The sequence below is a fragment of the Mirounga leonina genome, unplaced genomic scaffold (assembly GCF_011800145.1).
Source record: "Mirounga leonina isolate KUSES-001 unplaced genomic scaffold, KU_Mleo_1.0 Mir_53, whole genome shotgun sequence".
Taxonomy (NCBI): domain Eukaryota; kingdom Metazoa; phylum Chordata; class Mammalia; order Carnivora; family Phocidae; genus Mirounga; species Mirounga leonina.
The window spans coordinates 61204651-61216881 of NW_023270807.1; the positions used below are offsets into that span (position 1 = coordinate 61204651).

A 12231-nucleotide genomic window follows, 5' to 3' on the forward strand; every position below is an offset into this window, starting at 1 on the left:
TTGTGTTCCCTCTCTCACTGTCTCTCTCTGTGAAATAAATAAATAAATAAAATCTTAAAAAAAGAAAAATTGGGTATAGTTGGGTCTCAATGTTTAAAAATACTGTAACTCCATCTGTCTATGCATATGAGAAAATGGAAATTTATTGTAATAAATTAGGTAACAAAATCATAAAAAAAAAAGGCAATAGTGATATGATGGAATTTTAGGTGATTTTTACCCTCTGTTTTGTTTTGTTTTGTTTTTAAAACACATTTCCAGCAAGTATTTATTATTAGTTAAGCCGTGATTCAGGATCCCAGGGTGGGGATTGCCATGTACCTTCTCCCGCCTTCACAACACTGGGAGAAGGATGGAGGACAGAGGAGAGGTGGAGTAGACCCGCTTCAGATCTTGCCAGGAAATGTGCCTTCTGCTTGGTGATCATCCTAGGTTGACACCCAGGATATGGGGCAGAGGGACTTGTACACACACTGGTACCATTGACACGTGGAGACAACACCGCCTTTATCGGTCATCATCTTTTCACAGCGGTGGAGGTCCAGGTGGTCATGCCAGCATTTCTTGGTCTGGTTCTGGTTCGGGAAGTGGCTCTCAGAAGGAGCAGTCCAGTAGTTCTTGATTTTGGTCTTGGTGTCTTTTTCCATGGTGCTGACTCCAAAAGACACCCTGGAACAGCTCACAGCTCAGTGTCTACCCTCTGTTTTTCTTATCTATATTTTATAAAATGAACAGGTGCTATGTATGATGAGGTGGAAAAAAGCAATAGCAATTACTTATAAATACTTTTAAAGTACTATCACATTTCCATGCAAAGTCCCCTTTTAATATTGGTGTGGTCAAGTATAAGATTTACTACATGGCAGCTACTGTTTTAAGCAGTTGACATACATTAACCCATCTAATCATTATAACAACTCCAGTTAGGTATTATTAATATACACAAAACGTAAATTGACCAAAGTCATGCTGCTGATTAGGTCTACCTTGATACATTACCTCTTGTTTACAAAGGTAAACTCCTTTGTAACTTGTTTACAAAGGTAAACTCCTTTGTAACTCCATCTTATTAAACTCCAGCTTATATTACCAATTCCCATAAATTTCAAAAATAGTTTATAAGTGCTAGATGTGAAAACATATATAGATATATTGACATGTTTGTATATATTTTGTATTTTCTTTGTAATCTCATCCTGTTAGAAGCCTTTGACTTGCTATAACTTCACTCATTGCCACCATCATATGCAGATAGGAAAGAAGAGGATCTTCTGAGTTGATCAGATGCTCATCCTTATTAAAACATTTTAGGGGCACCTGGGTGGCTCAGTTGGTTTAGTGTCAACTCTTTTTTTTTTTTAAGATTTTATTTATTTATTTGACAGAGAGAGACACAGCGAGAGAGGGAACACAAGCAGGGGGAGTGGGAGAGGGAGAAGCAGGCTTCCCGCTGAGCAGGGAGCCCAATGCAGGGCTCGATCCCAGGACCCTGGGACCATGACTGAGCCACCCAGGCACCCCGGTTAAGTGTCAACTCTTGATTTATCAGGTTCAGGTCATGATCTCAGGGTTGTGAGATTGAGTCCCATGTCGGGCTCAGCCCTGGGCATGGAGCCTGCTTAGTATTCTCTCTCTCCCCCTCCCTTTGGCCCTCCCCCCTCTCCCTTTCTCTCTAAAAAAAGAAAAATAAACACCTTTAAAAAAAAACGCAACCTTTCAGAAACCTGTTTATGACAGTGCTGGCCCTGAGTTACTGTTTGTTTTTAAGCAAGCTGAGCAGCACACACATACAGATACGTACAGTGTCTACATGCTGGGCCTCTGGAACACGTGCAAATCATTTGCCCTTGGAACATACACAAATCATGGGTTTTTATACTTGAAGATGGCATTTCTTTTGGTATTATTTCCTGGTCCAGACTTCCCACTGTCAGCAAGATTTATGCTTGACTTATTTATGGTAGTAACTGATTGTGTTGAGCCATCCACATATTCTCTTATCTGTGACCCTTTGGGCCTTCACAGAACTAGGTGAAAAAGCTAGGAGGGAACTGAGTGCATTTAGAGACCAATAATCCCTATGTAATGTGCTTTTTTCAACAGCAGATAGTTCATTTACAAAATACTGTTTAGGTTTGATGAGGGCTAGAAAGATTCTAAGGGAAAAGGGTCATGTAAGAGAAAGGAAGAATTACTAACAAGGGTAATAAAGTATGCTGAACAAATGGATGGAGAATACAGGAGAAAATGAGTATAGGGAAGTATGCTAATGAAAATATAGAAATTAAAACAGTATTACTAAAAGGTGGTGACCTAATCAGGGAAATATTATGATATCCCTATGAGTAAAATGAGCCCTTCTCCACATTTTTCTTGATGTTAAAAAATCCATATCCCTAGCTGAAAGATAATTTTTAGATAAGTATTTAAGTATTAGAAAATCCTTATGTGGCACATAAATTCATATGTAGTCATAAATTAATGAAGCCCTTGCCTAAAACTACATGTGTTTCTTTTCTCTTTGATTGTATAATTTGTGGTAATGTAAAAATTGTTATTGGGTGTAGCTGGGACCTTGGCTTATGTGTATCCAGTGATTCATCCAGTGAAAGAATTAGAGCTGAGTTGTGGAACTTGTTTCATGCCTGGAAAGATCCCCTGGGGCTTTGTGACCCTTCTGTGATCATTGGAGCAGGCTGGGCACTTGAAGAGATTCTCTAATTTTTTTTAGAGGAGGAGGGTTTGTTCATTCTTCGCCCAACCTTGCACCCGCCATAAAGGTTTTCTCCCATGGCATATAATATCCTGCTCTCTGATACATAGATTGGAAGATGAAGGTAGTCATGGAGTTAATAAAAACATTTCAAAATAATGTAATATCTCATAGTCATTACTCTATGTTAATTATTTTACATTAATAGGACTGAACAGTATAGGGATGTAATCTATTTCCAAACCTTTGCAAAGTACCTCTCAGATCTTTATGACTTTACTCTAAGACTGTGTATCCAAGATGGTAGTCACTAGCCTGCGTGGCTATTGAAATTTAACTTAATAAAAATTAAACAAAATATTTGGCCCTCAGTTGCACTAACAGTGTCTTAAGTGCTCATTAGTTACTTATTAGCTACCACTGTGGACAGTGCAAATGTAGAACGTTTCTATCCATTGCATAAAATTCTGTTGGTCTGTACTCCTGTAGAGGAGATATATATACATATGTATATGTGCCTTTTGAGGAGGTCATTGATGTTGCCTCACCCATGTCTTTAAAGTATAAGTTTATTGAAGAGAAATAACCATATTTTTTTCAAGTTGATCAGAGGTTCTTACAGCTTTGACAGTATATTATGATGACAGATTTGCAAATTAGCTAACTTTACTATGAGGAAAGCTTCATTCAAGTTAATCAGTTATAGAGATTTACTGTGTTAATCTGTAAAATATTTTAAAGTTGGGCTTCTGGGAAATAGCATTATATAGGTAGTGAAAAAGAACACTTATTTTCAATACAGGAAATGTGATCTTGTCCCAGCTTTGCCACTAACTAGTTATAAGACGTTGGGCATTTTCCCTCCATGACTTACTTATTTTATAACTGGAAATATATCTTATAACTGGAAATTTATAATTGGAAATACTTTTCTTTTAAGATTTCCTTATTTATTTATTTTAGAGAGAGAACATGGGGGTTGGGGAGGGGCAGAGGGAGAGGGAGGGAGAGAAAATCCCAAGCAGACTCCCCACTGTGTGTGGAACCCAATGTGGGGATCAGTCTCACAGCCCTGAGATCACAACCTTGAGCCAAAACCAAGAGTTGGACACTTAACAACTAAGCCACCCAGATGCCCCTGGAAATACTTTCTGACCTCCTTCACTCATTTCATCCCCACCCCGCCTCTGGCAACTACTAGTCTCTTCTCTGTATCTGTGAGCTTGGGGTTTTGTTTGTTTGTTTGCTTTTTAAGATCCCACATGTGAGATCACCACATTTATCTTTTATTATCTGACTTATTTTACTTAACATAATGCCCTCAGAGTCCACCCATGTTTTTGCAAATGGTAAGATTTTCTTCTTTTTTTGTGGCTCAAAAATATTCCATGTATATATAAATATAAACATATAGTATGTGTCCCGTTTTCTTTATACCTTCATTTGTTGGTGGACACTTAGGTTGTTTCCTTATCTTTGCTATTGTAAATAATGTTGCAGTAAACATGAGGTTGCATATATCTTTTTGAATTAGTGTTTTCATTTTTTTCTGATAAATACCCAGAAGTAGAATTTCTGGATCATATGGTAGGTGTATTTAAACATTTTTGAGGGGCGCCTGGGTGGCTCAGTCGGTTAAGTGGCTGCATTCAGCTCAGGTCATGATCCCCGGGGTCCTGGGGTCGAGCCCCGCATCGGACTCCCTGCTCGGTGGGGAGGCTGCTGCTTCTCCCTCTGCCTGCAGCTCTGCCTACTTGTGCTCTCTGTCAAATAAATAAATAAAATCTTAAAAAAAAAACATTTTTGAGGAACCTCCATACTATTTTCCATAGTGGTTGCACCTATTTACATTCTCTCCAACAATGCACAAAAGTTCCCTTTTGGGGCGCCTGGGTGGCTCAGTCATTAAGCATCTGCCTTCAGCTCAGGTCGTGATCCCAGGGTCCTGGGATTGGGCCCCTTGTCGGGCTCCCTGCTCGGAGGGAGGCCTGCTTCTCCCTCTCCCACTCCCCTTGCTTGTGTTTCCTTTCTCGCTGTGTCTCTCTGTCAAATAAATAAATAAAAATCTTAAAAAAAAAAGTTCCCTTTTTTCCATATCCTTGCCAACACTTGTTATCTCTTATCTTTTTGATATAGCAATTCTAACAGGTATGAGGTGATATTTCATTGTTGTATTAATTTGCACTTCCCTGATGATGAGTGTTGTTAAACATCTTTCCATGTATCTGTTGGCCATCTGTATGTCTTCTTGGAAAAATGTCTATTCGGATCCTCTGTCTATTTTCAATCGGATTGTTTTTTGCAGCTGAGTTGTATGAATTCCTTGTATATGTTGGATATTAGCCCCTTATCAGATAAATGATTTACAGATATTTTCTCCCCCTCAGTAGGTTGCCATTTCATTTTGTTGATTTTTTTGTTTTTGTTTTTGTGTGTGTGTGTGTGTGTGTGTGTGTTGATATGCAGAAGCTTTTTAGTTTGATACAGTCTCATTTGTTTATTTTTACTTTTTTTAAAAAAGATTTTATTTATTTGACAGAGAGAGACAGTGAGAGAGGGAACACAAGCAGGGGGAATGGGAGAGGGAGAAGCAGGCTTCCCACTGAGCAAGGAGCCTGATGCGGGGCTTGATCTCAGGACTCTGGGATCATGACCTGAGCTGAAGGCAGACGCTTAACAACTGAGCCACCCAGGTGCCCCTGTTTATTTTTACCTTTGTTGCCTTAGACTTTGGGCATGTGATTTCCCAAAGTTAATTTTGGATTTAATTTCTTCACCTTTAAATTGTGGGTTTAAATAAAATATTTTTAAAAGTTTCTTTGTTGTAACAGTTACTTGCTATTTGTTTTCTGATACAACTTTTATAAAAGACCTATGGTTTTGTTTTTGTTTTTTTAAAGATTTTATTTATTTATTTGAGACAGAGAGAATGAGAGAGAGCACATGAGAGAGGGGAGGGTCAGAGGGAGAAGCAGACTCTCTGCCGAGCAGGAAGCCCAATGCGGGACTCGATCCAGGGACTCCAGGATCATGACCTGAGCCGAAGGCAGTCGCCCAACCAACTGAGCCACCCAGGCGCCCAAGACCTATGGTTTTGAATGGAAGAGATAATATAAAAAGAAAGAGAAGGTGTGATGACGCTGCTAAGAGAAGCCTGCCTTATACACAATTATTTTAAGACAGCATTTAGCTGTACAAATCGCTGAACCGCTACCAAGGAATATGAAGATTCTGTTGGTCTTATGTTGTAGCAGCTTATCATAAAATGCTGCTTTCATCATGTTCATTCCTTCTGTATAAAGACCGTGATTAGCTTTGGAGTCATGCAGATCTGAATTTAGATATCATTTCCTCTGAATACTAGCTCTGTGGCATTGAATGAGTTACATAACCTGTCTGCCTCAGTTTCCTATTGGATGGATGAAACGTGTTATCGTGATCTTCTAGAGCTTGCAGCCAATTCTGAGGGATAGACACATTATTACAGTAATGGGTGGGAAAGTTGGTTGTAGATGTGGACCACATATTATAAAAACAGAAAAGAAGGTTAGTTAACTGAGACCTGGCCATGGTAGAGAAGGAAGAGAAGGATGTAGTGGAAGGGTGTCTTCCAGGGAGGATAAGACCCTGGTATGTGAGGTCTACAGCTAAAACATTCAGAAGGAGTAGAGGAGTATGGTACAAATTAAGCCTGGAAATACAGGCAAAGGCTAGGAAATAAAGAGAGTTTAAACTTCATGCTGAGTGCTGTGGGATCACATTGAAAACTTTAAAGCCTGTATTTATGAGCAGAGTAATGTGAACATAACAGGAGAGAAGGAGCAAATCTTTGCTTCAGGACGTTCACTCTAGCAGCAATGTAGAGAATGGGTTAAAAGCAAAGAGACCATAGGAAGCTATTTTTTTCCAGTTTAAGTGAGAAATAATGAATTTTATTAGGATAATGGAAGGAAGGGAGCAGATTCTATACATGTTAAGGAAGTAAAATCAGTATTAATTAATTGGTGGTTCATGTGGGGTTGAGGAAGATGGAGATTTCTGTCTCAAGTAACAGAATGGATGATGGTGACTTTTCACTTGGTAAGGAATACATTAAGTAGAATTGACTAGTGAGGCAATATAGTGTATTTAGGAGGCTACACTTTGAAGCCATACTGCCTGGTTTAAAATCCTTCACTAGCTTTGTGGCTATGGGTGTGTCTCTTGTGCCTTAATTTCCTTCATTAGCTTCATTAAAAAAATTTGCTATTGAAGTATAGTTGACATGCAGTATTATATTTTAAGTGTACAATATAGTGATTTGACGATTCTGTACATTATTCAGTGCTCACCATATTAAGTATAGTCACCGTACAACATTATTACAATACTATTGACTGTTTTCCCCATGCTGTACTTTTCATCTCTGTGACTTATTTATTTTACAACTGGAAGTTGGTAGTTTAATCCCCTTCACCTATTTCATTAGCATCATTTACACGTGAGTTAATGTGTGTGAAATGCTTAAAATAATTTCTGGCATGTAAGCACTGTATGTGTTTACCAGTAGTAGTAGAGGATATGGGCTAGTTCACTTTTAGACATGAGGGAGAGTGCTATGGAAATTCGTAATATGCACTTAGATATATAGACTAGAGTCCAGTAGAGAAGTCTGGGCTGGAAATACCATAATGGAAGTTATATAAGTAGTAGTTGAAAAGGGAATACAGAAAATATCCCAAGGAAGGGCACCTGGGTGGCTCAGTTGGTTAAGCGCCTGCCTTTGGCTCAGGTCGTGATCCCAGGGTCCTGGGATCGAGCCCTGCATTAGGCTCCCTGCTCAGTGGGTGTCGGTTTCTTCCTCTCCCCCTGCCCCTGCTAATGCGCTCTCTCTCTCTCTCTCAAATAAAATCTTAAAAAAGAAAAAAGAAAAGAAAATATCCCAAGGAAAGCAGATAGAGTGAGAAGGCCAAGATGGAACATTAGGGAACAATAATTTAAAAGTCAAGGAAGACCAACTTATAAATGTAACTGAGGGGGGAGTAAGTAGAGGCATAAGAAAGAAAATTAGGCTTAGGGTCCCAGATGCCAAGAGCAGTGAAAGAGTGATTAATGTCAAGCGCTATAAAGCTGACCAATATGGTAAGACTGAAGAGTCCTCTGGCTTTGCACCAAAGAAGCCGAAGTTTGACCTTAGTGGGAGCATTTCTTTAGAGTTTGGTATAGAAGTCACTTTACCAAGGACTGAGGAATAAATGGATCAGGAGGGAACAGAAATGGTGAGTTTAGATCTCTCTGTCTCATTTTGTTTTTTATTTTTATTTTTTTATTTTTTAAAGATTTTATTTATTTGACAGAGAGACACAGCGAGAAAGGGAACATAAGCAGGGGGAGTGGGAGAGGGAGAAGCAGGCTCCCTGCCGAGCAGGGAGCTCGACGTGGGGCTTGATCCCAGGACCCTGGGATCATGACCTGAGCCGAAGGCAGACGCTTAATGACTGAGCCACCCAGGTGCACCTCTCATTTTGTTTTTTAAATTTAGTTTTATCAAAGTAGTAGTTAAAAAACAAATAGTTAAAAAAAAAAATCAAATAGTTCTATAAGTCTTAGAAGGAAAAAAGGAAAAGCAAACCAGTGTCCCTTTCCTCTCCATCTCTACTTTTTATACAGGAAGCCAAAGTAAAATTGTCTAGCTGTGTCTTTTGGTATTTACTGCTGTATTTCATAAACTACTAGGTATTTATCCAAAGAATACAAAAATACTAATTCAAAGAGATACATGCACCCCAATGTTTATAGCAGCATTATCTACAATAGCTAAATTATGGAAACAGACCAAGTCTCCATCAGCTGATGATGAATGGATAAAGAACATGTGGTTTATATATACAATGGAACATTACTCAGCCATAAAAGAGAATGAAATCTTGCTTTGCAATAATATGGATGGTGCTAGAGAATACAGTGCTAAGCAAAATAAGTCAGTCAAAGAAAGACAGATATCATATGATTTCACTGATATGTCGAATTTCAGAAACAAAGCAAACAAGCAAAGCAAATAAAGAAGATAGAGAGGCAAACCAAGTAACAGATTCTTGGCTATAGAGGACAATGGTTACAGAGGGGAGGTGGATGGGAGGATAGGTTAAATAGGAGATGGGGTTTAAGGAGTGGGCTTGTTGTGATGGGCACAGGGTGATGTATGGAAGTGTTAAATTACTATGATGTCGACCTGAAACTAATATAATACTGTATGTTAACTAACTGGAATTCAAATAAAAACTTAAAAAAAAAGAAAAAGAAAAAGAAAATGAAGATTTACATCTTTTATACTGCCTCTTCCCTTATTCTTAAAAAAAAGTTCACAATTTTTGTTTAAATTAATATTTAGTACTTTTTTATAGCTACATATATGTTTACAGAGAAATCACAGCATACTGTGATTGCTTTTCTTTTTTTCTTTTTTCTTTTATTATTTTTTAAAGATTTTATTTATTTATTTGACAGAAAGAGACACAGCGAGAGAGGGAACAGAAGCAGAGGGAGTGGGAGAGGGAGAAGCCGGCTCGATGCGGGGCTCGATCCCAGGACCTGGGATCATGACCTGAGCTGAAGGCAGACGCTTAATGACTGAGCCACCCAGTTGCCCCAGCTTTTCCTTTTTTAAAAAACAGCTTTTAGGGGTGCCTCTACAGCTCATTTGGTTGGGCATCCGACTATAGGTTTTGGCTCAGGTGTTATGGTCTCTGGGTGGTGGGATCGAGCTCCAAGTCAAGGCTCAGTGCCCAGCGTGGAGTCTGCTTTGGCATTCTCTCCCTTTCCTTCTCCCTGTCCCTATGCCCTCCCCCAACCTGCATAATGCACGTGCTCTCTCTTAAATAATAAAAAAAAAATTTAAAAATAATAAAAAATAAAACAGCTTTTAGAGTTGATAATCGCTATTTATTTATTTATTTTTGCTTGATTTTCTATGTATGTATCATCAGCATGTTTCCAGAATTTCAACAGAACTGGAAAGCTGCTCAGTAGCTTCAAACTTCTCCGATCATCTGCAATTTCTTTTTTTCTTTTTTTTCCTGTTGCATCTCTCCTAGAGCTTACTACATTCTTGCTCCAGTCTAAACTTTGTTGTTCCTTGCAGGTCTGCTGGATAGCTGTTGTACCCATGCTTTCCTTTACTCTCATCTTGGGAATTTCCTTTGCTTCTTTATTATTTTTGGATCTCATGTCTTTATCTTTCTTGGTTTTTCTCCATGTCTTGATGGAGCACATCCTGAAACTGTTTCTAAAGAAAAGGAGTACTAAGGAGGTAAAGTTTTTAAGACTCTGTGATAGTTTGGCTAGGTATGCAATTCATATAGAAATGCTTTTTCATCAGATTTGAAAATATGTTTCTGTTATCTCCTAATGTTCATTGTTGCTTTGAGAAGTCACATTTTATCCTGGTTCTTACTCCTTTTCATAAGAGCCCCCCCTTTTTTTCATTCTCCTTAGAAGCTTTTAGGTCCCCTTTTCCCCACAAAACCTTAGTTGTTCTGAGGTTTTACAGTGATGTGCAAAATTGATTTTTTAAATGACTTGATCTTTTAAGTGTGAAAACTTGCATCTTTCTCTTTTTAGAACTGTTCTCCCTAAAGCCTTCTCCTTCTTTAATTCTTTCTTTAACTCCTACTGGTGGATGCTGTATTTTATTTTAAGCCTTTCACTCTTACTGTTATCATTTTTGCTTTGTGCTCTTTTTGGAATATGCAGTCAATTTTCTAACACTTTCGTTGATTTTTTTCTAATCATATATTCAATTTTCAAGAGCTCGTTTTTGTTTTCAGAAGAATCCAGAATGGTTTCATGAATGCATTATAATCTTATCTGTCTGAAGATGGTAATTGCAGTTTCTAAGATGTCTTCTCCCTACATTGTTTTATTTCCTCCAGGCTCTTTTTTCTGTTTGCTTGTTTTGCCTCTTTTCTTCAATTTGAAGTGTCTGGTGATTCTTGGCTGTCCAGTTTTAAGAGTGACTGAGATATTTTATTTTGTGACAGTTTTACTAGAATGCATAGCCACCATATAGTGTGGATTGCCATGCAGCATGGTTTTCCTTCCACTTACCAACCTGGAAGATAATGCCAGATATTTTAAGTTTTGGGTACGACCACAACTCACTTCTAGATTCTTTTTCTGTACCACAGTCTAGGTTATGTTTGACAATAAACAATCTCAAATTTTCAGTAGCATACACAGTGAAAGTTTTCTCTCTCTCAAACTACATACACAATATGGTATGTACTGCTCATCGTTCTCATTTCAGGACTCAGACAAATGGAGGCTCCGTTATGAAACTTGCTTCTAGAATTGTTGAGGCAGGAAAGGGGAATATGGCAGATTGGGAACTACCTCCAAAAGCTTCTACACAAAAGTGTCCACACCATTTATACTTACATTTCATTAGCTAAAGCAAGTCACATGGCCATGCCTAATTTATTTGCCTTGAAGTAGAAGGCAACCAGAATATTTGTAACACCTATAATGGCTACCACAAAGGCATTCCACTGATGCATGTTCTATAATTTCTTTATGCTCTTTTTATTTAAATGAATTTTATAATATTTGTATCTTCCAAGAATAGGAAGTCTAAGTTCCCTTCCAGCTTCAACACTCTGGCTGTATGGGTTAAAAACTGCCACTCACCCCTCACAATTTGTTGAAAATTACTGTGTTCAATAAATATAGTAAAAATAAAAAGATTAATATTCCTTAAAAGATGGGAGCTATTTTTCTCAATAGCAGTTTCTTTTAATCAAAAAAAGAGGGCGCCTGGGTGGCTCAGTTGGTTAAGCGACTGCGTTCGGCTCAGGTCATGATCCTGGAGCCCCGGGATCGAGTCCCATATTGGGCTCCTTGCTCAGCAGGGGGTCTGCTTCTCCCTCTGACCCTCCCCCCTCTCATGTGCTCTCTCTCTCTCATTCTCTCTCTCAAATAAATAAATAAAATCTTTAAAAATAAATAAATAAAAAAAGATTCACTAGCTTGACAAACTTGTAAGACATATTTGTTTCTGTGTTGAATCACTGGCAATATTGAACAAATACTTGCATCCTTGAATTATAAATGTCTACTTGGGAGGTTTTAAATGACCAGATACCTCAACTATGTTAAATGGTATTTCTTGGTTGAAAATGAACATATATATTTTAAAATATATTTTTAAAAAATTGTAAGTTATTCTATGTTGTCACTAAAAAAATACTTCAAATATGTCAGTACCTTTTTGTCAGATAAAATTTCAAGTGCATTTATTTTATTTTGTGCTTTATGTTCAAACTTTGTTTTAATTTTATTGGTGACATTATCTTTTTTCTTTTTAAGATTTATTTATTCATTTTATTTTTTTTTAAATTTTATTATGTTATGTTAATCACCATACATTACATCATTAGTGTTTGATGTAGTGTTCCATGATTCTGTGTGGTGACATTATCTTTGTAAGCCTAGTAACACTGTAAAATCACATTGCTAAATTAGTAAGCTTTTTCCCCATCCAT

General features: G+C 37.8%; 2 protein-coding genes across 2 annotated transcripts in view; one reads left to right on the forward strand and one right to left on the reverse strand.

Moving 5' to 3' along the window:
- LIN28B (lin-28 homolog B) overlaps positions 1-12231 on the forward strand; it is a 122910-nt gene that overhangs the window by 37169 nt on the left and 73510 nt on the right. The gene's annotated exons all lie outside the window — the stretch shown is intronic.
- On the reverse strand, positions 310-780 carry LOC118001264 (cytochrome c oxidase subunit 6B1-like). The gene has a single exon (XM_034991306.1). It carries the CDS (start codon positions 645-647, stop codon positions 429-431), a length of 219 nt encoding a protein of 72 aa, XP_034847197.1. The 5' UTR covers positions 648-780; the 3' UTR covers positions 310-428.

Bases quoted from the DNA above. Each gene is read 5' to 3' on its own strand.
- LOC118001264 (XM_034991306.1), bottom strand. From the start codon at position 647: ATGGAAAAAGACACCAAGACCAAAATCAAGAACTACTGGACTGCTCCT.